The sequence below is a fragment of the Gallus gallus genome, chromosome 4 (assembly GCF_016699485.2).
Source record: "Gallus gallus isolate bGalGal1 chromosome 4, bGalGal1.mat.broiler.GRCg7b, whole genome shotgun sequence".
Taxonomy (NCBI): domain Eukaryota; kingdom Metazoa; phylum Chordata; class Aves; order Galliformes; family Phasianidae; genus Gallus; species Gallus gallus.
The window spans coordinates 5,187,632-5,211,734 of record NC_052535.1 but is presented as its reverse complement, the minus strand read 5'-3'; the positions used below and the strand labels follow the sequence as shown (position 1 = coordinate 5,211,734).

Sequence of the window (24,103 nt, the reverse complement as noted above, 5' to 3'; positions counted from 1 at the left end):
AGCTCTCGGCAGCAGGAGGTGCCCCACGGTACCCCATTGCTATCCCCAAAGCACCGTCCCATCCCTGCTGCCCTGGGAGGTGCTGTGCTGTCCCCACTGCAGGTGGACAAATCGAGACCTAGAGGAGCAGACGGGCTCAACCAAGTGCAACACTGGAAATCAAATCCAGGAGTCTCGACTTCCCGAGTCTTTGCTGGGCACCAGACCGTGGCTGCCACCAAACATCGCGGACTCCTGGCTGCTTTTCAATCTCGGCTTACGACTTCAGCCTCCCTTTCATTCGATAAGAACTTGTAATTGCAGATAGCCCTCATTTCACAGGCAAAGATGCAGCTCCTTCCTGCCGTAATCTATATAACCGTAAAGCAGCAAAGCAGTGTTGAAGAATTAATGCTATTAACAACACAAGAACGCACCCAGTCGGTGTCGGTGTGATAGATCAAGCCCTGCGAAGGTGCAGACTCAGCCTTGGTCTGCTTCCTGTCTGTCTGAAACAGTTCATTTTGATGCTTTGTACATCTGTGTGCATAACCTCAGCTCCTCAGACACATTGGTATTTCCACCACATTCTAGCACTAGGGCGGCTGATAAAAATTCTCAGCACATAACACAATGCACCAAAATATGAGCAGCTTAACACTTACAGAGAATAAACGAGTAAAAGGCAGACTTCAAAAAAAAAAAAGGGATTTTTTTTTTTTTTTTTAAAGGAGAAGAAGCCAATTAATTGGAAAGCTGTGGGTAAAACATCAGCTCTTTCTCACCATCAGAGCAGCTACCCGGTGGTGTGAGGCGTGGCGCGGGGTGGCTGTGTTGGAGGTCTGGGTTTCAGCAGCCTCCTTTACAGCAGCTTTAGAGAAAGGTGCTCTGAGCCTTACATGCAGAACAACCTGCACTAAGATCTGAAAGTCGATGCTCTTACAGTTTGATTCTGTTGCTTTCAAGTACTTGAGCAAAATAAAAAAGGAGAAAAATTGCCCAGAAAATGTTGCTGTCTGCCTATTTATCCACAGCTTAACTTCAAAAGGGTGCTAGAGGCACACAAAGTTATGTAGTCTGGCTGTGATAGCAGAGGACTTGGTAGTGGCTGGAGGGCGTACAGAAATATCTTGGGTTCTCATCCCAGAGAGATGTGATTTATTGTGCTGTGTGACCTTGGGTGCGGTGCTGCAGCACACACCATGTCAGCCCCTCTGCTACTATAAAGCACCGGACCAGGGCGCGCTGGGGCTGCCTGCTCCAGCACAGGACCAGGTGGGGTGAGCCCCCGTCACCACCACGGAGAAGGCAAAAAGCTCACCCCAAGTGGGTTTGGTTTGCCCTGAGCCACTTACTGCAAGCTGGTATACGGTAAAGTTAAAAACAAAGCAAGGGCTTCACCAGTTAGTCCCTGGAGTGGCGCAGCGGTGATGGGTTGATGGTTGGACTGGATGGTCTTAGTGGTCTATTCCAACCTTAGCAATTCTATGATTATTGTAGCTCAAGTAGATATTCCTCAAATGCAACAAAAGGACCTGAGCTTTAGGAGTGGTTTTACTAAAGCCTGCTGGTGCGGTGCCTATCTGCTCGGACACCAGCACGCCTGTCTGCAAGCGACAGTTAGAGTGCAGGCAGGAGAAGGGATGAAAAGCATTGAGTTGGGTTACACCATTTCAACCTTTAATTTTATAGTGGGAATGCAAACAGCTATGAAAGATGCCAGGCTGGCAGGTGGAGGGACACAAGTCACCACCTATCCACAGACCTGAAAACAAGTGGCTCCACATTCTGTCTCCCTGCTCCTGTCCCCAGCTGTGTCCCAGCTCTCTTCTGTTGAGACCACATCCTGGAGCCAGAAGTTGTCCTGCTCCCAGGGACAGCACAAGCGTGAGCCCTCAGACCTCAGCTGGCAGCAGACCCCAGGCACTAGCACAGGGCACCGAGCAGCAGCTCCTTCTCGTTGGCAGAATGAGGATCTTCACCCAACCACCCTATTTCCTTGTTAACCACATAGGTCATAGAGAATACCGTTTTAACACCATAAGCATGCCCTGTTGATACACATAAGCACCGCACGGCTCCTTTGCTATCACAGCTCAGAGGCGACTGAACTGCAGCATCCATCTCCAGCCAAGCACAGGAGAACAAGAGCCGCTGCCCCAGGCACGGCAGGCACAAAGCCTCCGGGCACGGCTCCTCGCTGCCCTTTGCAGCCAGGTCTGACTCACCCAGCCATAACGGCACCCAGGACAGCCATTCACATTCACGGGTTCTTTATTGCACTATTCTGTCTTTTTCTTCTTTTAACAATCGGAAATAGGATGACAGGAAATTCTTTTACAGCTCTAGACCTGCCCTAGTCAATAGGACTGTTATTGTCTGCACTAAAAAATGTTCTTAATGCAAGGAGCAAAGCCCAGGTACTAACCCCCACATCACATACCACACGACAAATGGCAGGCAGCCAGACCTGGCAGCTTCCCACATCCTCCAGACACAGGGGTGGCACAGGGCTGAGCAATATTGCCCGCAGGACCCAGCAGGAGCAAACAATGGGCAGCTCAGGGCTCGGGCACTGTTTGCTTGAGGGTGTCCTGGGCAGGGTTGGGTTCTCGAAGCAGCTGAGCACCCCACAGGCACGATGGGAGGACAGTCGGATACCTGCACTGTGCACGGGCTATTGGGAGAGACGTTGAACGCCATGCCCAATTGCCATCGGTGTTTCTGGTTTGTGGGAGCTGCAGGTCCCCCAGAAGCAAGGCAAGGCAGTGCCCACCTCTCAGCACCTCCTGCCTTCATCCAGCACAAACCCACAAGCTCAGGTCACAGCAGCTCCGGGCGCAGTGCTTTTAAACTGATTCCCCAGGTGCAAAACATCCTGGCAGACGCCTTGCCAGAAGGTGAGCAGTTATCCTTGGCAGAAGAAAATGTGTCATTGCTAAACATAAGCTCTCGCACAGCAAATATGAAATAAAATCAAACCAACAGCCACCTCTGGAATTTATACGCTCCTTGACAAGTACAGCAAAACCCACGTTGAGCTCCGGATTTCAAACCTCCTCAGCCTACACCTCGGGGGAGCAGCAGAGATGCAACGATGTGCTGCAGCCAGTCTGGTGCTGCAGGTGGGTCAGAGCTGGGCAGGGGCTGCAGAAAGAGCAGTGACAGCGCTGACCCCTATGGCTCATCTCTGTACAGCCCAGGGGACACAGGGACAGAGGGACAGTGCTGTGCACGGAGCAGCACAGCCTCCAGCTCCTCCCAGCACGGGGCCCTCTGCAGTTCAAAGAAAGGGTTAATGGACATCCTGCACCTGCAAGTGCTTTCAGTCTCCTATTCAAAGTCTCCAGTACCTGAACTCGGTTCTGCGGCAGCGCAACATGAAACCGGTTTGAAAGGAGCCCATTCAACTCTCAGAGCAATTGAATTATCTGCAGAGGAATCTCAGCGCCGGCCAAAGAGACAAAGTTAAATCGCACCGAGGTGCAAGTGCCTGGGAATGTAATATTCCTGATAAATGGCCAGATGACATGTGCTGTTATACAATCTAAGGTGCAATTTGGGCGATGACAATAGTCCCTGGAGTTTCCATTTTCAAACAGACGCTCAGTTCAATCCAATCCATGTCAGAGCAGGTTTGCAGGGGTGAGTAAGTGGAGCTCATTTGTACTATTACATGGAGAGCAAGGAAAAGCAGTGGAGGAATCACTCGAAAATGAAAAGTAAGAAAGAACAGATGGCAGAAGCGGGACCTGCCTGCGCTGCACTGGACTCGGGGTGGGGCGGATGATGGGGAGCCCCCCGTGGATAGCCCGGCCCCAAACCCAAAACCCAAACCCAAAATCGGGTGTGAGGAGATGGGAGCGGTGTCCCCGGGCTGCCCTGGCCGTGACCAGCAGCACCCTGCCATGGATGCACAGCTTCATCTCCGTGTTGTGGTGCATCTCCGGCAGCCGTACGGTTGTACTGTAATCACGGTGACACTGCTCCTGGGTACAGCAAACAGCACGATCATTAAAAAATTCATTTCAAAATCTTCCTGGAAGCTAATAAATTTTACAGCAGTTTCAATCTTTTCTCATTGCAACAAAGAAAAGCTTAGTTCCAGACAAATTAAAAGTAAATTGATTGCCTTAGGGGAATCTATTCAAATATCACTTTTCCATGTTAGAAATCTCTTCCTGAAACAAGAAAAGAAGAGCCAGGGAGAGTGAGCACGGGAACTCTGTGGAAAAGCAAATCATTAAATCTCAGTGCACAAAACTAGGGGAGAAAAAAAACCACAACAACTTAAAATAAAATGCAAATGTCTCACTGGGGTGCAGGCCTAACATTTGTGACGGAATTTATGAATAATAAATATGAATAAATAGTAAACATGAAGGGATCAAACATTGCTGCTGATGTTTACTCATGGTTAGCCATCTTTCACGGACAATGCGCAACTGCATTATTTAACACCCATCACCCAGTTACTTTGGGGTTTCTTTTCAACTCCAGCACCTTCTTTTCTCTGCCAGGCACTGTGCAAGCCCTGCACACAGCTCGCTGCCTCTCCTGGGAAGCTGCACACTGCAAGAAAAGCTGAATTTTGCAGCCACCCTGCGCTGCATGGCCATGAGAGGATGGTTGGCGTGCCCTGGCCCTGCCACTAATAAGCTCGAGCAAAATGCAAGCGGTCTCCAGACAGGGTTCATCATTCGCTTGTAAGTTAAGACTCTGCACCTCTCCCTCCTTATCTCCTGTAATAGCATAATATCACGAAACAAGAGGTGGGGAATAGTGTATTATATTTTTGACCTATGGGCTTTTATGAAGCCTTCTTCACCCTGCTTAATCAGAAGCCTCCAGTCTATGCACAAATGTAATCCTGTTGCAGCTTCTCTTGTACAATGCTCAGAGGGTACTAATAAATATGGACAGTGACAAATGCTCTTTACTGCAACAAGGAGCCTTTCTTTTTTTATCTTTTGCCATTATTTGGGATTTATGTGAGTTAAAAATGTTGTATTTTTAATCCTGGATTGTCTATCCGAGCACTGGAGGTCAGCGGTGCTTGGACAAAGTTAATGCCATGCGGAATTATCTTAATGAAACAAGGGATAGGAATTAGTCTAATTCATTATGCAACTGATGAGGACCCACACTGGAATGGGACTCATGAGCAGCATCTCTGTAGTGGCCAAATGGGATGCAATGGGGATCCCTCCTCCCTACTGCAGGCGGATGCAGCTCCAAGAAGCAAACGTTTTCTCCCCAAACCACCTCCTGGGCTGCCTGGAGCCTTCTGGATGTGTGCAATGCTATGGGGAAGTGCTACAGAAGGAGCTGGGATCTGGGCACACGGTGCAGTACAACAGAGCCAAGCCCTCAAGGTGTGAGCCAGGATGCAAGTCAGCGCTGGATTGCCCCCTCTACCCAGGAAAATTAATTCCCATTCAGAGGACTGGCAAAACGCACCATTTAAACTCCAATTAATCCTTTTCTGGGGACTTAAGTGATCCACAGAGCTTGCTGTGGCCCCGGAGCAGTAGGATTTTACCTCTGAAACTCTGCTACCTGCACATCAGCTGGGGCACTCACTGCAGGGCTCATTAACATCCTCGCCAAGCAAACGGGCTGCATGCGAGACCGGAGCGAGCAGGATCCTGTCCTCAGAGAGGGAAGCACTCCAGCATCCGATAGACCTTTTCCATCTCTAACCATTATGGCTCTGTAATTCATATGCACAACTCCCATTAATGCTAATGGAAGTTACTGTACTGCGTGCACCGACTGAAGAATACAACCCTTTGACTTCATTACTGGAATTCAATTTCATTAACACTGGATACAGAGGGATTGTCCTAAATACTCTCTTTCTTATATTTTTTTCATGTTAATGCAACCATTTGAGAATATTATACCCTGCAGAGATGGAAACATTTCTAGTCTGTTTAAACACATTTCCTACAATTGGGAGCAAAACTTTGTCTCCATTTATGCCTTTGACACCAGCTGCCTCCCATTTAATGGGACTTTAGTTGCTAAAGCAAATTAATCCAAAGGTTACTTTTCTCTGCTATTGTCAGATCTGAAGCAGCCAAATTCAAGTAGACCGTGTTGCGGTAATGCAATACCAGCCACGCATCCAAATTCAAACGCCAACAATGAATCAAATTACTACAGCATCCCATTCAAAATTAGGTGCCGTTCAGAAAATCGCTACTTGACGATCCCAATGAAAATCCAGCCAAACAGAAATTATAGCTCAGGGTGACAGGAGGCAATGCCCAGCCACCTGTACCTGCCGCAGAGCGGGCCAGCACACATCAGCACGGCTTCATCAGCCTTGGGGACACCCGTGTCCCATCCCACACCCCTCATGCCTGCTCCCTCCGTCCGCACACGTCTCGCTTCCTTCAGAGGCTTCTGCTCTTTCCACGGAGCAAGCAAGAAATGAAGGAGCTGAGTTATAAACCCTGATACATAATTTACTCCCATTATCAAGATTAAACACATCTTTGCATGCTTAGCATAAAACAACTGCCTTTCCCCAGATATCTCAAGGACACGCATAAACTTCATTATTATCTAAATAATCAAAAGAGGATTTCAATAGAATATTTAACTGTCTGCCTACTGGAAACTCACAGCCTTAATCTAACACTGATCCTCTGTTGTCCTTCATGTAAATATTGTTGGGACGTCAGCCAAAGCCTAGGGAAGTGAGCTTCATCTTGGTGGATGGGAATCTCTCGTGTCAGATACAGTCAGCCTGACTAATGAGACCTACAGCTTGCCAAAACCTACAGCCTTGCTGTCTGTTCCAGCCGTTGAATGCACTCAGAAACCCAGTGGCACCAGCCCAGCAGTCTACAGATCCCAATCAACTATCAATAGCTTAAGTGTAAGTGATTGTCTATGAAGTATGAGCCAAATGTGTTTCCTTTTGCAGTTTTAGGACCTCCAGTATTGTTATTGCACCAGTAATGCTTGCATGGAATTAATCATATACGTACCCACAAGGCAAAACACTATGAGAAGCTCTTTGTACTTTGTAAAAGTACGCAGCTCTAAGGAGCGGAGGGGAGCTGGAAGGCTTCCCAGCACGATGGGGCGTTCCCCACTGTTGAGCAAGTAAGAGAATTTATTTTTTTTTAAACCAAAAGCGTTGGTTCCTGGCCACTTCTCATCATGACTTTGACCTCTTGCTCTTCCACGCTGGAGCTCAGCATTATCCCCTCCCTGGTGTTTAACTGTTTGATTTTTTTTTTTTCCAACCAGCAAGCGGCTGTTCCATGCTGCTGGATCCTTTGTCTGTGTACAGGGACAGCCCATGATAGGATGCTGGATGAGGTTTGTGGATGCACCAGAAAATCCCAGAGGTGACCCATGGGAACTGGGAGGGCCCCGGGGGCGGTTCTACAAAAGCAACTCTAAATTGTCCAGCATCCAGCAGCACCCACAAATGTACATCTAAAACTACTGTAAGGTAACAACCAAATCCAAAACCTCTTTAGAAGCCTAGGGAAATTACAATGCCTGCAAGCCATGACCGAGCTCAATTTCTAGCAACGCAGGTGGGCTCCTGCTCCATCAGCCCCACATCCGTGTGGGTGATAGTGAAAACAAACCTTCTGGTTTGCCTTGTGCTGTGAACTGGGGAGGCGGCTGAACTGCAGGAATGGAAAATAATGGCATTTTCATCACCTGTGTATGTATTCCAAGGAAAGCAGCTGGCTCTATGGTGTGTTTGCTGCGTGGTGGGGATGGTCTCACGCGAGAGCTTTGTGCTGCACGCACATGTCCCAGCACTGCTCTAATGCTGGAAATACATACATATTTTAATGTTTCCTCCTTACTTTCCTGACTTGAATTTAGAAGAATAAACATCCTCCCTGCTGAGCTCCCCCTCTCCCACTGACGGGTGGCTGGGACAGCTGAAGGTGATGTGGTGGGCTGAGGCTGAGCTGGCCCTGCTCTGCTCTTGGAATGCTCTCCCCTCCCTCTGCCCGCACCCACATCTCTCAAGCACACCAGCGAACCTTCAGTGCTCCAGACTGAGTGGGGCTGGGCATCACTAGGCAATCCAGACAGAGGGTGGGCTTCTGGCTCCTATTCTGCCCGTGCAGCCTCAAAGGAACTGATGTCACAGCATTCCCTGCTCCCAGATACACCTGCTGTGCTGCCACGAGGGCAGGCCGGATTGCATCCGCTCCCGGCCCCAGCTCATAGGGCTGTCAGCTGAACCACACTGCAGCAGTTACTCCCAGTGATGATGTGACACACAGCCCAGATGAAGTTTCAGAACCAAAGTGGTTTTCAGTACTGACGGGTGGAAAAAAAAAAACATCACAACCCTCTTAGTCTGAGCAGGTTTTATCTGGAAATACCAAAAGCTAGTAAGTGTAAGGCCCCGCAAAGTCACTCCTACTGAGCCACTTCACTGACCAAACCTTTTAACTGTCACTGGGAAATAAAGAACGATAGGTACAAGCCCCAACTGTCGCTCCCTGATTAGTGTAGTCCCCACCACATCCTCCTGCAAAAGAACAAAGCAAGGCTGAAATGACGGCGGTAATTGGGTGCGTTCAGACAGAGGGAGTGAAAGGCAAGGAGTCAAACTCCTCACCTCCGAGCTCACCGTGGGGCTGCGGCCGCTCTGACAGTCCAGTGCCAGCACAGAGCTGCAGTCGGGTGGATCTCATCCCGGTGTGTCCCTCCGCAGTGGGAATGGGGCCGCTCTTCCCTTCGAGCACAACGGGAGCATGAGTTGCAGGCACGCCGTGGTCCTGCAGTCATTCAGCTGGAGCCTCCCTACCGGGACCCACCCTCGTGTTTGCTCGCTGTCTGCGGCACGCAGATGTAATGCTGCCTCACTGCCACTGCGTGCTCTGCTCGCTTCTGAAACACTTACACATGCAGCATGCATTAGAATTAAAAAACCATTAAACCTCGGAAAGGAAAAAACTTTGACAGGATGCGTAATATACTAAGTATAATTAATTAAATTGGATGAGACACTGGGGGACGAGAGAAGAGTGGATGGAGACTGTTCTTGGAAAAGGGATGGTAATGCACTAACGCTCACCATGTGCCATTAAGAAAGGAGAAGCCTCGGATGAGGCGGGGATGAGCAATGCAATGGGAGCTTCAGGAGATGGCAGCAGCCAGTTGGGCACCTCGGATGTATAGCAAAGACGTGACAGAGGCCAATTAGAGCTCTGAAGGAGATAACAAAGGCAGAAAAGGCATCCGAGAGAGAGAGAAGAGCAGAAGTGGCACTGAGGTCACCAAGAAGCAGCACAGCACTGGCGCTAGCCTCCCCCTAAAAGCTCCTTCATGCTGGGTGACAGCCCCATCTCCACTCAGTGCCATCTCACCATCAGCTTGGGCACAGGGGCAGCGATTTCTCCTAGGGGAGCACCTGGCTCTCCATGGGGCTCTTCTCCAATTCTTTGTACTCTCAGGTCCAGTTCCGCCAGACAGCTTAGCACGCTGCCACATCCCCTTGGAGGTGGGGTGGAAAGGAGCAATTCAAGCTGGGGACAGGAAGGGAGCATCAAAGCGAGCCCCAGCTGACACAGCAGGCACAAGGCATTGAGACAGCTACAGTCTGGCTGTTCAGCAGGACAAAGTTTTAACAGGCTTAACAACAGCATCAGCACTGATCATTAGGCAATTACACCTGCTGAAAGTTGACAAAGCACCAGGTCCAAATGAATTATCTCCCCAAATCCTGCAGGCAGGAGCATAGAAAAGAGAGAAGACGTTGTCAACAGCCTCTGATAGCTCACCAAGTGCAGAAGCAGTAACTAAAAACTAAAGGGCTGCTCATTTGCTTGCTGCTTGGAGAGATAAAAGGGAAAGTCCGGGAAATGAAGTCTTAAAAAAACATTCTCATCATTTAGGGAGTGGTGGGAGGGAAGGTCCTGGAAATACTGATACAGCCAGGATTGCTCAGCTGTCAGCATGTGTTTGGAAAGGGAAGGCAGATCTTGGCTGGGGGAGCTCGCTCCTGAGTCAGCCCCGGTGCGGTTTCTTGCTCAGCCCTGCACATTGCAGCTCCACGAGCTGTCCTCCTGGAGGACGTGCCAAAACCCACTCCTCCATGGACCCACACAACTGCATCCCCATGGACCACGGGGACTGCACGCCCTGCTCCAGGACGGCAGCTTTGTCACAGCGCCTGTCTCAAGCACAGCCCTTCACTTTGAGTGACGAGGCACGCTTTTAGGAAAAACATGCAGATGTGATTTAAAGACTCTAAGTGATACAGAATATATCACATCCCTTGGGAGCCTGTTCTGGGGGGTAATTATTCTAATTCCTAAAATCACACGTCTCATTTGCAGCTAGAATTTTCTGATGCAAGCCTCCACCCTCCAGCAGTGGGTGTGCCATTTGCTAAATTAGAGAGCAGCAAACAGCCCCTCCCCGGGCCCTTTTTGGATGAGGGCTGAGATGACCAACCTCTCAAGCAATAAGTAATGTCTCAGAGCATCTCCCTGAGGCTGCCATCTCTCTCGGGTCCTAATTCGAGCCCACCAGCACCAGCTTAAAGCATCCCACTGGATTTAGCAGGCTTTGAGTCAGCTCCTAAAGCTTCAGTCGAAATAGGAACCAAATGCATGTGTTTGGAGAGTAGAAATCCATGCCTACAGCTCTCCCCAGAAGTTTCTGTGGCCACTGCAGACGCAGAAGGGCTCCAGAAAGCAAGGGGACATTTTTGCACAGACAAAGCACCTCCTCTTCTCGTGACTGCCGGAGCTCAGAGGGCTCTGCAAAGCATTTTTGTGTGGAGCTTAGAGTGAATTAATTGGGCATATCTACCAAGCAACAAAGGAGGAAGGTTGACGAGGCAGAGGTCAGGTGATTAGGGAATTGCAGGTGGAATTGTTCATTTTAATTACACATCTTCATTAACGTGAGGTTCCTGGATCCTACCGTGATGACTACTTCATCTAAATATTTGCATGAGTGATGTGTGCGTGAGTGAATGCACTGCCACAAAAGGACACGTGGCTGAAGAGTGGAGCAGACACAGAGTTTTCTTTGAATTTTACAGGGACGTTTCCACCGCGAAACGATTTCCTAGGAGAGCAACACTGCAAATGTAAGAGAAACATTTTTATAAGGCGCAAAAGTGCACAGGAAAGGAACGGCTCGAGGAGGAAATAAGCGATGAGCGAGGTAAAACACGGGTTGTACTCGAGCTGTTTGTGTCTGCCTGGCACTTCGATGAGTTTGATACAAGCATCACCATTACCTGTTCTACTGACAGCCCTGAAAGGAAACAAAAGTTTGGAACAAGCCAAACACATTCAATCTCCTTGAATAATTTAGGCTGCTGAGTTATCATGTGCTTCATGGACTGTCATCAAGAGAAGCTGTATTGCGGAGGAAAGGTCTGTAAATCAATGCATCCGAGGGACCAGAACTCGTCAGAGTGGCTGCAAAAGCACTGCACGTCAGAACAGATGCAGAGCATGGAAATGAAGTGGCAAGTGTCACGGGGCAGCTGCAGCCCTGCGCTGCCCGGATGGCCGCAGCAGAATGCCAAGGACGGGCAGGCAGGGGCATCAGGAAGACACGGCTTCTGAAACATGCTGCTTAAAAGCAATGTCAGCAGCACAAATGGCTGGTAAACTCGCAGTGAAAAACAGGAAACAAATGGAACTGCAGCATAAATATACCTAGTGGCCCACCTGGGTGTGCCACACACTCCCCAGAGCTATTTATATATTCCACTAATGTACCTACTGCTTCCAATAACACTTCTGGCTCTGACCTTTCCTGATTTACTGCTCTGCGTGGTTTGGCTTCAGATTCCCAGCCAAATTCCCAAGCTGTCGATGCCCCTTGTAGAATCTCTCTGAGCTATACCAAGTCCAGAACCAGGATGGCACGCCCTGGAGAGCCAGGCGGGGACAAATCAGAGCAAAAGGATGGATTTTCAAGACATTTAAGTGGACACCTTAATATACAAAGCACAGACCTTCTACGCACCGCAGCCAACAAGTACGATTTGCAGTAGGACTCATGAATCTTTAGAGAAGTCTGTACTTCTTTAATGAAGGTGACATTTCCAAAGCAGCCGGAGGAACCAAGTGCCAGACCTATTTTGATCTGCAATCAGTGCGGATACCTACTCCCTTAAGCTTCTCACAAAAACTCCAAGCAATGCTCCTCACCCTCCTCTGTCTACCACTTCAATGGCGCAAGAACAATACCTGCTCTCTCCATCACGCTCTCAGCAGAGCGAAGCCCCCTCCCTCAGATGGGCCGGGGATGCTTCCCGTGACCCCCAGCACCCTGCTGCAGGAGCTGCCTCCATCCAGCACAGCCCTCCTGGCTGCAGGCAGCCTCCTGACACGTCCCCACGCCCACACGCGGGTGCCAGGGACGTTTTGTGGCTTCCAGTTCCCAAGTGCTTCCGTAAGATGCAAGGTAGCATCTGTGGTGAAATCTCACAGAATGATCCAAGATAGTTTTCTCCAGCTGGGACTGATTGAATATAGCCTGGGCACCGGATGATGTGGGAAATCATTCGTAGCCGAGCACAAATTGCATGCATAGAGGTAATTACTGCAGCACAAGGTTGGTAGCACCACTACCCACATGACAGTATATCTCAGCAATTTTCATTTCCTATCGCTTCAATTCAGATGGGGCTTTTTTTTCATCTTTTTCTTTTTTTGGTTCAATTTTCTCCTTTTCCTCCTGGGACCCGCTTTAACCCAGGGCTCCTCCAGGATAAAGCCCTGCCTTCACTCCAGCCAGCCCTTCCACACGCTCCAGTTTCCTCCTGTTGACAACCCCAGTGCTGGGGCTCTGACCTGACTTCGCCTCCACACCCCGAGCACGACCGTCTCTGCCCGAACATGAAGTGACACAGTGGTGGCAGTCGGTCACCCGCTGCTATGCACTGTCATACAGAGCCATCCGCGGGCACCGGTAATGAAACACAATGTGCAAGCAGCTAATGAAGCTGCTTACAAAGCCAGTGATTCTCCACACTTGAAAGAGGGTGAAAATAAGGAAAATGGAACAAAAATAAAGACTTCTGCTGAAAAAATAGAAACACTAACAGAACTGATGCTGGGAGCGGGGATGTTTATCATCGCTATTACGGATACTCAGCAAAAATGGGGCCACATAATGCTCACTGTGATTACATACATTGTGGCTCTTATATATCAACAATATATTTGCTACAAAGGACTTCTGTTGTAGATGCAGATAGAAAAGCGAAGGCAATGCAGCACCAGCCAGGGCCTGGCCAGGCTCCGTTCCCAGCACACTGCACATCTGCAGCAAAGAAAAGCTGCAAAACTTTTTAATAATTCTGTGACCTATTTAAAAAATATCTACTCACTTACATTCATCTATGCTGTATAAGAAATAAAATATAGCACTGAAGAGCTTTGAGTGGCAGCACTTCCCTTAAGACGGATAAAAGCTGCGAGTTCTCTTGGCTGTTTGGTGCCAATTATTACCGAGTTTTGACTTATACATTATTTCATAGATCATTTAGTAAAACAACCTGCATACAAACCCTGTGCTATGCCTCTCTTCAGTCGTAATCCGCTGGCACAGGAGCGCTTCAGGCACTCACCCTGTACACCTCCAGCCAGAAAACAGTGGGCCCCTTCGCTAAGGCACTCTGTACGTGATGCTGTTGTAACCAAGTGGTCCAAATGAAGAGAGGACTGTGACCTTTCTTTATGGCGTATATAAAGCTATTTGCAGTGATCTTGCCACTAGTGGGGGAAAGAAGAGCTACCCATCCCATCCCAAAGGGAGCCAGCAGTGCTACAGCCCCACACCTCACACCTCAGTTCCTCGTCCCCTGGCCAAGGTGTGGGGACAGCTTGAGGGCGCTGCTGGAAAACCCAACAGCCTTGTGGGGGAAGGAGCGGGGATGTCTTCACCATCCGTGAGCCCAAATGGGGGCGAGGAGCGGCGCCCTGCCCACGTCACCCCTTCATGTTGTGATACACCAGGAGTTACTTAATTTGATAGCAATTGCTTGCGACCTGTAACGATCCGCGCTAACGCGATGCCGTGTACCGACAGCCTGCGGAGGCCGAGGGTCAGCGCACTGTTTGCAGTGATTATTCCTTTAATAAAGGGCCCTGTATTTTCCAGCGGCAGCAAAATTGATGCAGGTTGCCATGGTAAGCACACACTTTCCCATTTACTAGAATAATAGACAGCTTTGTATAATTCACTGATTTCAGATGATTTCTCACCCAAAGAGCAAGTCGCTCGAGTTACATAAGTCACCTGTTGTTTAGTCAATCTGGCAATTTTAATTAGAATAAATTTTTATGATTCCTCTTTGCAACACTTAGAGCTGCTCCGCCACCAGAATGTGGAGATGTCTGTAAATTATACAGACTCCAATCACATCTTTTTTGCTGTTTTAATTACAGTAACATTACGGCATTAATCATGTAAGCCTCTGTTAAACAAGTAACAGCCATCCTCCATCATAATTAAAAAGAAAGGCCAAGCAAACAGGAGCTTCGGATTCTACCATATTTCCTCCAAACGTCGTGTTTTAACTTAAGAGTTTCACAAACAGTAGTTCTGTTTGGCTGTAATTAGTGTTGTGAGGGAAACACCAAAAGGTTAATAAGAGATGGTTAGTTTGTAATGCAAGTTTCCCAGTGCCAGCCCCAGCAGTTCAGTCTGTTTTCAGAGTCATTAACGATGTAGATTGATTACAGGAGGAGATCGGGAAGTGCTCACTTGCTGTGTTAGCAGAAGGTTGGTTTTTATTCATATACCTTCCTCACTGTTAAATGCGATGGCCATTACCTCAACCATTACTAACTTCAACTGCTGTGAGACAGAAAGAGTTAATGGTTTCCTCAGAAGTTACTGTCAAAGGGAAGAAAAAAAAAAGCCTACAGGAGCTTTTTTTGGCTTGTTTATAGGGGAAAAGGAAGTTGCAAGCTTCACTGAGTTGTTTATTTATCTTAAAATATTTGAATATCTAAGTACTGTGCGGTGGTTTTGGAATAGGATGCGCCAGGAGAGTCAGGGAAGCAGGTTAGCACTGCCTCGTCCTTCAGCTGAACCCGTGGTCCAGACCTGAGCTTTGGAGAGCTTAACAGAACCAAGCGCACACAAAGCTGAAACTATCAGATATATCACTCCTTCACATCTCCTACAGACTGTTCTCCAGTCACCCAGCAAAAATATGGGTGAGCAATAACTAAATTGGACAAAAATCTCATTAAAAAAAGACAACAAAACCCAAGAAACACTCCAACTTCCTGGATGGATGGTTCATCCATTACAAACCTACACAACAGGGCACGGATCCAAGTTTTAATTTTCCTCTCTACGTTGCCAGAATGTTCACATCTGGTGAGTATTTGCTGTGCTTACACAGAAAGGACTCAAGCATCTAAAGGTTATAACTTGTGTGACCCTGGCTGAGAAACTGCAGCGATGGGGGCACTGCAAGACTCATCTTTAAAGGAACGAACCTAAAAGCTGAAGAAAGAGTGCCAGGAGCGTAGGACATAAGATAATGTTTCCTATGTGAACAAAGGAGGTTGCACATCTGTTTGCTATTTAGTTCTGTTGCTGTGCAAAGGGGATTGGCTTTCATTTGTTTCCATGGACATCACTTCAGTGTCAGTCCTGCCCCACCACCAATGTCCAGAGAGGACTCTTCTAAGCTGCTCTCAGACAAACTGAAAAGCTACAGAGTTGTGGGCCGAGAGAAGAAGCAACACATGGAGCCATTTGTGCCTGCCACACATCCAGTGCACAGGTTACATCTCTTGAGTGACAGCTGCCCTGCACAACCACAGAATGGTGTGGGCTACAAGGGACCTTACAACGTGGTGGTAGGGGCAGTGGAGCCCATCGGTGGGCCAACCCAAGCCCAGCTCCCAGGGATCAGCAACCACCAGGCCAGCCACTCTGAGTTGCCCCAGCTCCTCTGCTTCTGCAAGGCTTTTGCCAAAGCAGACTGAGATGCTCAACAGGCAACCATTTAAAAGCATGGGGCTCATAAGACAATCATCTCCTTTTGTTATCCTAAAGCCCAGCTTAGCACTTTCCATAAAAATCCTTCTCAGGGGTTTCACAGTATTTTGAAAAGCTGACTGCTCCCTTCCATGCTGGCCATTGTAGGAGCACCACTGAGCTTACTTAGTCTGTTTCACTGAAGATCTATGCAATAATGCAGAAATCAGAAATGCTGTAATAACAGGAGTTGTCCTGTAAAGAAAGCTTACAGCGTTTATCCATCTTAAGGGATGTGCTGTCACTCACACAGGAATGTTACACTACACGTCTTGTGCTGCATATATGAATATAAGGAAATAGGTACGTTATTAATTTTTATAAACTTCCAGAGGAAAGCAGCCCTACTCTGAACTGCCAAAGCCTTAAAATAGGTCACCTGGGTCTTCATCTTCATATAGCTCCACTGCCTTTCTGCAGAATAAAAGGGAGTTGACGGTGGAATGATTGCTGGAAATTAATTTCAAAATCAGCTGTTTCTAATAACTGTGTTTGCCTACAGTTAATACCATTAGCCATGTTCTCAGTTCACGGCTGAAACGCACCAGATACTATGGAGATGAGCATGAGAACCAATTGGAATATTCTAGATAAAACCTGATCCACTAAATGACAATGTATCTGAATAATTAGGGATGAAACCAGCATGAAAAGTTTCAGTGAATATCAAGTGCCCAGCTCTCCTTTACATTCAAGCCTACTTCTATACTATGCGATAGCATAAAGAAGACTTAACATAAGCATTTAAATATAACCCATTTCTACTCAAAGAACCCTTCATCTTGCTGGAGTTTATCAGACCCAGACACAATTAAACTACCTTTGTGAGCAAAGTTACTCAAATGTGTAAATGTATGCAGGATCAGGTCTTTACTGATGACATTTCATGCCAACCTTTACTGCTGATCTTGCACCAGAAGAATGAAAGTGATGCTTTTAGAAGCAATTCTCTGAAGAGACACATTACCGACATAAAGCATTGCTTAAAAAACCCCAAACTTTGATTTTAAAGCTTTTCTCTTTTTTATGGCTGCGGTGACTGCTTCTAACGCTGCCTTTTCATGATTAGTGTGTGTTTATCATTTCTGCATTTTCCTTTGGATTCTATTTTTATCTTAAGCAGTGAATCGCTGCCTCATTGGGTCAATCATTTTCACAATTAATGATAAAAATACTGGCCGAGACTGGGAATTAAGATAAGTTTGAAATCTGTTGCTTGTAACATTATAAGCACACATTTGAAACAACTCCTTTCTGATTTGTACACCGGCAAGAGCTTCTATGACTTACAGAGCACAAGTTTGCTTCTGGCTCAAGGCAAGGTGAAAAAGGCAGTAGAAAAGATTTAAGCAGATCTATGTGACTGTACACTTCCACACAAAGAAAACAAGCCAAACTTGCACAAACGAAATGTTTGGAGGAGGGCAAAGGCATTAAAAAAAAGCCCCAGTATGAGCAAAACCAAGGGAGGAATAACTACCTGAATCACAAAACAGACTATCTAGCCTCAAAGATGCTAATTCAGGTCCTGAGGGATCTAATCAACCTCTTTGTTGAAGTAAAGATAAAACTTTTTGACAGCAAATGCTTTCTGATAAAATGGAATTTTCAATTACCCTGTGAAACATCTGCTCCGTGCTGCCACTTACGGGAAAAGCACCACCATGCTCTGCGGTGCTGGAGAACGCTGCACGCTGAGATTTCCCCACGTCGCTGGCAGGAACAGGCAGCAGGAGCTTCAAACCCAATGGTGAAGCTCCCACGTCCCCCACCTCTGCCCTTGGAGGCACCGTTGGCACCATGCAGCAATTCCTGCACCGGGACTCGCTGAGTCCTCCTAGATTGGTCTTGGAGGAGATCCTGCAGTACATACTGCAGTGAAATTGGCCAAGATACAAAGGGTATCCCAGAATCTCCCCACACCCTCCAGCAGCCTTCTCCAGCCAACATGAAACCTCGCTGACATCCAGCAGACACTTCCAAATCTTTTCATACAAAACCCATTGGAAAGTTCAGCTGAGGGTAACGTTACAAAAAAGTGCATATAAACACCTCCACAAATAAACAAACAATTAACCAGCAGCCAAGCAATTGTGGAAGGTGGAGCGGCGCCCAGTGCCCGCATTCCTGAATGTCCCATTTGGTATCAATTAGCAGGGGAAGGAAAACAATCCTGCGCAATAATGAACTCCAAATTGGGTACATATTAGAGCAATTAAAGCCATCTTTTCAACTGATGAATTTATAATCAATAATTAAGATCCTGAGGTAAAGAGGGACTGGGCAGAAGTCCTACTTCCAAACCAGGCGATGTGGCTGAGCTCCAGGCGCTATTTCTGATGACCTGCTGCTGCCCACTTAAGCTCGGCACCCTTCGCATGACAGTTTGCCATTTTTCTGGAAATCTAGGTCATTTCCAAAAGGAAGAGAAAGGGTTCCTTCCAGAGAGACTGGCATGGAGGCAGTGAAGCCCCCTCCAGCCCAGTGGTGGTGGGAAACCAGTTGTGTCTGAACATCACTGTCATATCAATAATAATGTACGAAACCAACCTTCATTTCTTCCCCACCCAAGTCCAAAAGCCTTGTAAGACCAGGTTCCGAACCCACGGCTCTAGAGACTGATTTTAAGAATGCTAAAGGAGTTTTCACCCATTCCTACTCCTTTCTGCAGGAAATCCAGCACCTCAGTAAACTGCCCGAACCGGTCCATGCTAACCCCCAGTGCCAGCATGGAGGGACCGTCCTCATTAACAGGCTTCAGATCAAGATGTCACTGAGCTGCAAGGATTTGTGGCAGCCAGCATCCGGCCTCAGCAAAACCATCATTACCTACAGAGCAGATAAAAAGATTCCCAGATAATCTGGAAAAAGCCTGAAAGTTCTCCCCTGATGACTGACTCGTGGTGTTATGAGCAGAGGTCCAAGCCCAGGGCATCTCAGTGGGCTGCCAGGAAGGGCATCGTTAGGACCAGGTGACAAACCCCAATGGGTCTCTTTTGGGTTATATGACAGGCATCCCACAGCACGCTCAGGGAGGCGGGCAGCCCACATCCTGGGTGTCTCTGCCTTGGATAATGAGCTTTCTCCTTCCTGCCCCCACATTGCTGGCCTGAAATTGGCTAAAAATTATCATGCCGAAACCATCACTTTCATTATGTGGGAACTGCTGTTATCACCGTTGTCTGAGTGTCTTGATTTTCCTGATTATTTCATACAGCCACTGCTTGACAAATCAGCTTAGAAAATATTCTCTTTAACCTTTTCTTCAGCTTCTGTGCCAGTGACTGCTCACCTCCCTGCCTGCAAGTCCAGCCAGATGGCAACGCAGAGCTGGCGCTTTGGGGCTGTCCCTGCAGCACCCTGAGCCTGTCCCATGGGACATGGGGAGCGGGATGGACACCTGGTTTGCCTTTGGAAGTCTCCTTCTGGAAACACTCCTTGTTCTTTCGGGGATGTTTTACATGCAATAGGGATTTCTTGTTGCAATGGATTGGACCAAATTTACTTCCTTTGTAACTCCTCCAACGAGCTCTGCTTCCAACTCCTTTTTAAATTCTCTGCATTGTTACCTGGTGTGCAACAGAGACAGCCCGCAGACTTATCAGAAATGTAATCTCTGTAAAACCCTATCTGCAGTCTACCGAGATTGTTTTTTTTGCTAAAGAAATGTGACAAAAAATTAACAGATGTTGCTCAGACCATTCGGCAGGACAAGAATCAATTATGAACATTTTTTTCTTCTACAGTCGTCCCTTACCGCAAACACGTCTTAGGAAACCCTCTCCTGATCAAAATGAAAAAGCATTTCTTTGTAATAGAAGAATAATAAATGATAGCTATCAGCCTGCATTTTCTGACACAGCACTGGTCCTCGGAGAATTAAACTGCCACCGTACAGTTATATAAATGTTTAATTTTTTTCATCTTTGGCCACAGTAGGGTTGTCTGGAAATACATTATCACTGCGGATGCCATCCCTCTCCAATTAGCGTGGCTGGCAGTGTGGAATGGGTAGGTGACCTCTGCATCCCCCTGCTCGCAGAGTCTTACAGGGTTAACTACGGCCATTTAACAGACTCTATCGAGAATTAATACAGCGATCAGCTTCGCTCCAGAAAAAAAAATAAAACATTCCACGGCGCAGATGGCAAGAACTCTCTCTCCCCCATTTGACTCTTTTATGACAGCAAAACAAAGGCTTTTAATGATGTTTACCATGAATTGAATTAAACAGCTGAAGACCAGTTCATAATCACAGCATTTTGTTTTCATATCCTTAAGTCTTTTAGCAGTGGGGCTTCCATTTGAGCCTCAGCTACAGCTTATCTCAAGATATAGCCAAGCGCCCTGAGGCTTCCCTGTGCTGGAGCACCAAACCGCATTCATACTTCTTAATTGAAAAAGACAGGATGTTTGCATAGGATGTTTGCATCAGTAAGACATTAAAAGCGACATTCATGTCCAAGTACAAATGACAGCTTGGGCTCAGCTGAACTCCTCTGACTCGTTTCCTCTAGCTAACACCAGGGTTGAGATCAAGGCTTCATCTTCCAACTGCACACGTGGGGACGCACAACAGCTGAGACCATGACGCGCATTTTGGGGAAGAGATGCAAATCCCTCGCCCACCAGGGCTGGTCTCTGCTGCGATGGCCAACTAGCAGCACTGACCTCTTGGAGGAGCCATTTTGGGGAGCAGGAAGGAGCTGCCCTCCATCTGCAGGCACGAGCCCAGGCTAGAAGCTGGTAATTCCCACTCTCATCCCAGCTCACGCGCTGTCACATGACTGCTCAGGGTGAAATACGGGATAATCCCACCTGCTGGCTTACCTGACAGGCACGGCGTGAAGATTAATTCCTATCTACTGAAGACGTACAGCCTTATCCCTAACCCACGCTAAGGCATACGGGGTCGCGGCGGTGCTCACCTGGCTCGGGCCCCTGCGAGCCCATGGAGGGCACGCTGGTGTTGAGCACGTCATTGACTGCCGTGTCGCAGTAGAGGCCACGCTGCACATCGTGCTCGCTGTCAGTCTGGTCGCTCTCCTCGTGGCCGCTGTCCTTCAGGCTGTTTCCCTCCAGGTCCTTGAACGTGGAGCTGCTGGGGGAGACACGGCAGTGAGCTGGGCCTGCCATCATCAGCCCGCACCCCAAACGCAGGCCGCTCGCGTACGCTGTGGGCCGCCACCAGAATGCACACACATCCAACGAGCTGTTTCCACAATTAGGCTTCCTTGTATTGTGCTACCTCAAATCAAAGATAAAAGGATCTCAACTTTAATTCTCTAGGTTATAGGCCAAGTCCTAATCGCTTAAAGGTTTAAAATAAAAGCCTTCCGGGAAGCGCGAATTTCTTCTCATTCTGACGGTATCTTTCCTATATTTAACAATAACCCTGTGGTTCTGGGTCCAAGTTCACAGGGACTTCAGGGGATCTGGCAGCAACCTGGCTCCCTGACATCCCCTGTGGTCACAGCTGCCAAGGTCAACATAGGAGGGACACCAGGGCTGAGCTTGTCCAAAATTCCTCATGTCCCCACCCTGGCGGCTGGCCCAGTGGGGCAGGAAGCTGCTATCCAAGCAAAGGAAGACCTGCATCCTGGCTCAGATGTGATGTGAGTGCATGGAGCACGTCATCGTGGACAGGAGAGCAGTGGTGGCTCTGGGGTGCCCGCCAACACCAGCATGTCACCAGGACAGGATGGAGTGACTGCAATGGTGTGTCTCCTTCCCACCAGCATAGAGCTTTGAGTGGTGAGCTGCACACAGGTGTCCTTGGCATTGTGGGAAGCCAGGAGCAAAGGCACTGGCTTGTGGAACAGCAGCACAATGAGCGCAGAGCCCTGGGATTGACACACGGACAGGGCACGGTCATGTGCACCAAGAGACCCAGCTCCTGGCAGCAGCCTGGGCCCAGCTCTCCTCCAGGAGCCTCCAGGGACAAGGGGCTGTCAGTCTGGGCCCAGAGACAGCTGCATGGATGATCCTCCTGCCACTCCTCAAGCCCTGACATAGCTGGCTGCTGCAAGACAGGAGCATCTCGAGATGCACAGGGTGGGACTTTCTGGGAGTGTGGGCATGGGCTGGAGCCAACAGAAAGCAAAGGCAGATGCCAAGAGGAAAAAAGAAAGCATTTGCCAAAAGAGGGCTGCCAGAAAAGCACCTGAGAAGGGCCTGGTGCACAAAGCAAAGCCCCACTGGCTCCTTCCCCCAGGGTTACCTGTACCCACAGGGGATCTGGCTGCACTGAACTTGCTCACTGGCAGATCTGGGCTGAAATGTCGGCGTGAGGAGCGGCCTGTGCTTCAAAGCACCGAGGAGCTGCAGATTTTCATTACTTAGTGAAGCCCTTTTGCGTCTCCACGGAAACCAAGCAGACCACCTACCAACTGGTGCTTTGCAAAGCACACGAGGGGGGAGCCCTGAAATACATATAAATTGGTAAACCTTCAAACATCACCTTTTAAATAAAGATGTCCCTGTTGAAGCCACTGACTTTGATTCCAGGCAACATCAAAGAATTTTAAGTTAAGAAAGCACTACATATCTACAATTCATTTGTGTGTGCCTTACGTGAGAGAGGCAGGCAGACAACACAGGAAAAGTACAAATAGATTAATTAAAGTGCTGGATTGGAGGAGATTCACTCACCAGAGATAGAAGAGCTACAACATCTTCATAAAGGCTAGGGATGAAAATGATGCCACGGTATGCTACAGGAAATATTTTTGTTCTTAGATGTCTGCACAGCGTCCCTGGCACCCGTTGTACTTAAGATACAAGACAAAGGTAGAAAGCGAGGGGAAACGCTGTCCTACACGGCGCTGCTGTTCACAACGTGCAGCAATCCGCGTTACAACGCGTTTATCTCCCTGCAGTGAAGCAGACCATAATGCAGCAGCCACACAACACGGTTCCACGGCTGACACTTCTCCAAAGGATGTGCAGGTCTGGGGGAAGCGGCAGCAGCGGCATTTCCCAAACAATGCCGGAGCAAACCCCGCTGTGGCAGGCGGGAGCGCTGCTTGCCTTTATGTTAGGTGTGAAGGAGGAAAGATGAATAGATTTGCTTTTTTTTCAGGGTGCCTGTGGACTGCCTTGCGATGAGCAACACGGCGCAGGCAAGCCACCTCTCACAGTCGCATTAGCATCATTAAACATCACACGTAATGCAGGCAAATATCCCTGCCCCTCGCTAGCTGAACCCAAGTTGCTCATACAAAGTGCTTGCAGCTCCCACAGTCCTTACGTTTTTAAGATGTAAACAAATGGGATCTCGGCCAGGAAGATAATTGGATTTTTTTTTACTGCTCAGAGCCGTCCTGGAGATGATACAACCCAGGTAAAGTCAGTGGGGTTAAACTGGGACAGCACAGGCGTGAGGCAATTGGTGACATCTTTGCCACCGGTGGGCTCTCTGAGGACACCAAGGCAGGGATCTGTGCAAAGGGTTAAATTCACCCAAGGGAAATTGCTAGGTTGTAACTGAACTGATGATTTGCTTTTTACCCCTGGAAGGAAAATCCTAGCAAAATGCTGCTTTGGCTCAGTATTCAGACTAAAACAGTGAGCATGCACAAACCCAATTACCTGCCCCCAAACGAGATTTTTCCCCCCCCACCTCACATTATAAGGAAAACTCACCATCCAAAACTATCATTTTGTTCTTGTGCATTCAAATAGAATAAAATCTATGAATTTTAAAGTTGTCAGGGTAACAGCACTCTACCTAACTTGCTGTAACTTCCCAGTGTGTGGGAACCAAACAGAAGAAAAAAGACTTTCCTTTGTTGCAAACCAAGAGCAATGGGACTTAATAGGCAGTAAATACTGTTTTTAAAATCAAATGATAACTCTGGAAACGTTTTGCATATTAAAAAAAGCAAGTAGCATATAACGCAGTGAGAAAGAACATTAAATAATCAGGATTTGGCTGGGCACACCAAAGCGCTTTCAAGCCAGCCTACGTACCTTTTTATTAAATGAGCTCTGCTGTTCACGTAGTTGGAGTCAAAGGAGTAATTTTCAGTCTGGAAGGAGGAAAAGAAAAGGGAGAAGTTACTGGCTGCTTTCTGCTGGAGTTGGTGTTGGT

General features: G+C 48.0%; 1 protein-coding gene across 2 annotated transcripts in view; it reads right to left on the bottom strand.

The window, feature by feature from the left end:
• PCDH19 (protocadherin 19) overlaps window positions 1-24,103 on the bottom strand; it is a 52,653-nt gene that overhangs the window by 5,471 nt on the left and 23,079 nt on the right. The window contains exons 3-4 of one of the 2 annotated variants that reach the window (NM_001397770.1): window positions 23,983-24,041; window positions 20,940-21,112 (exon numbers count right to left, since the gene is read on the bottom strand). In NM_001397770.1, coding sequence (NP_001384699.1) covers window positions 20,940-21,112; window positions 23,983-24,041 — 232 coding nt within the window. The remainder of the gene's footprint in view (window positions 1-20,939; window positions 21,113-23,982; window positions 24,042-24,103) is intronic. The other variant, NM_001098607.2, reaches the window with a different exon arrangement.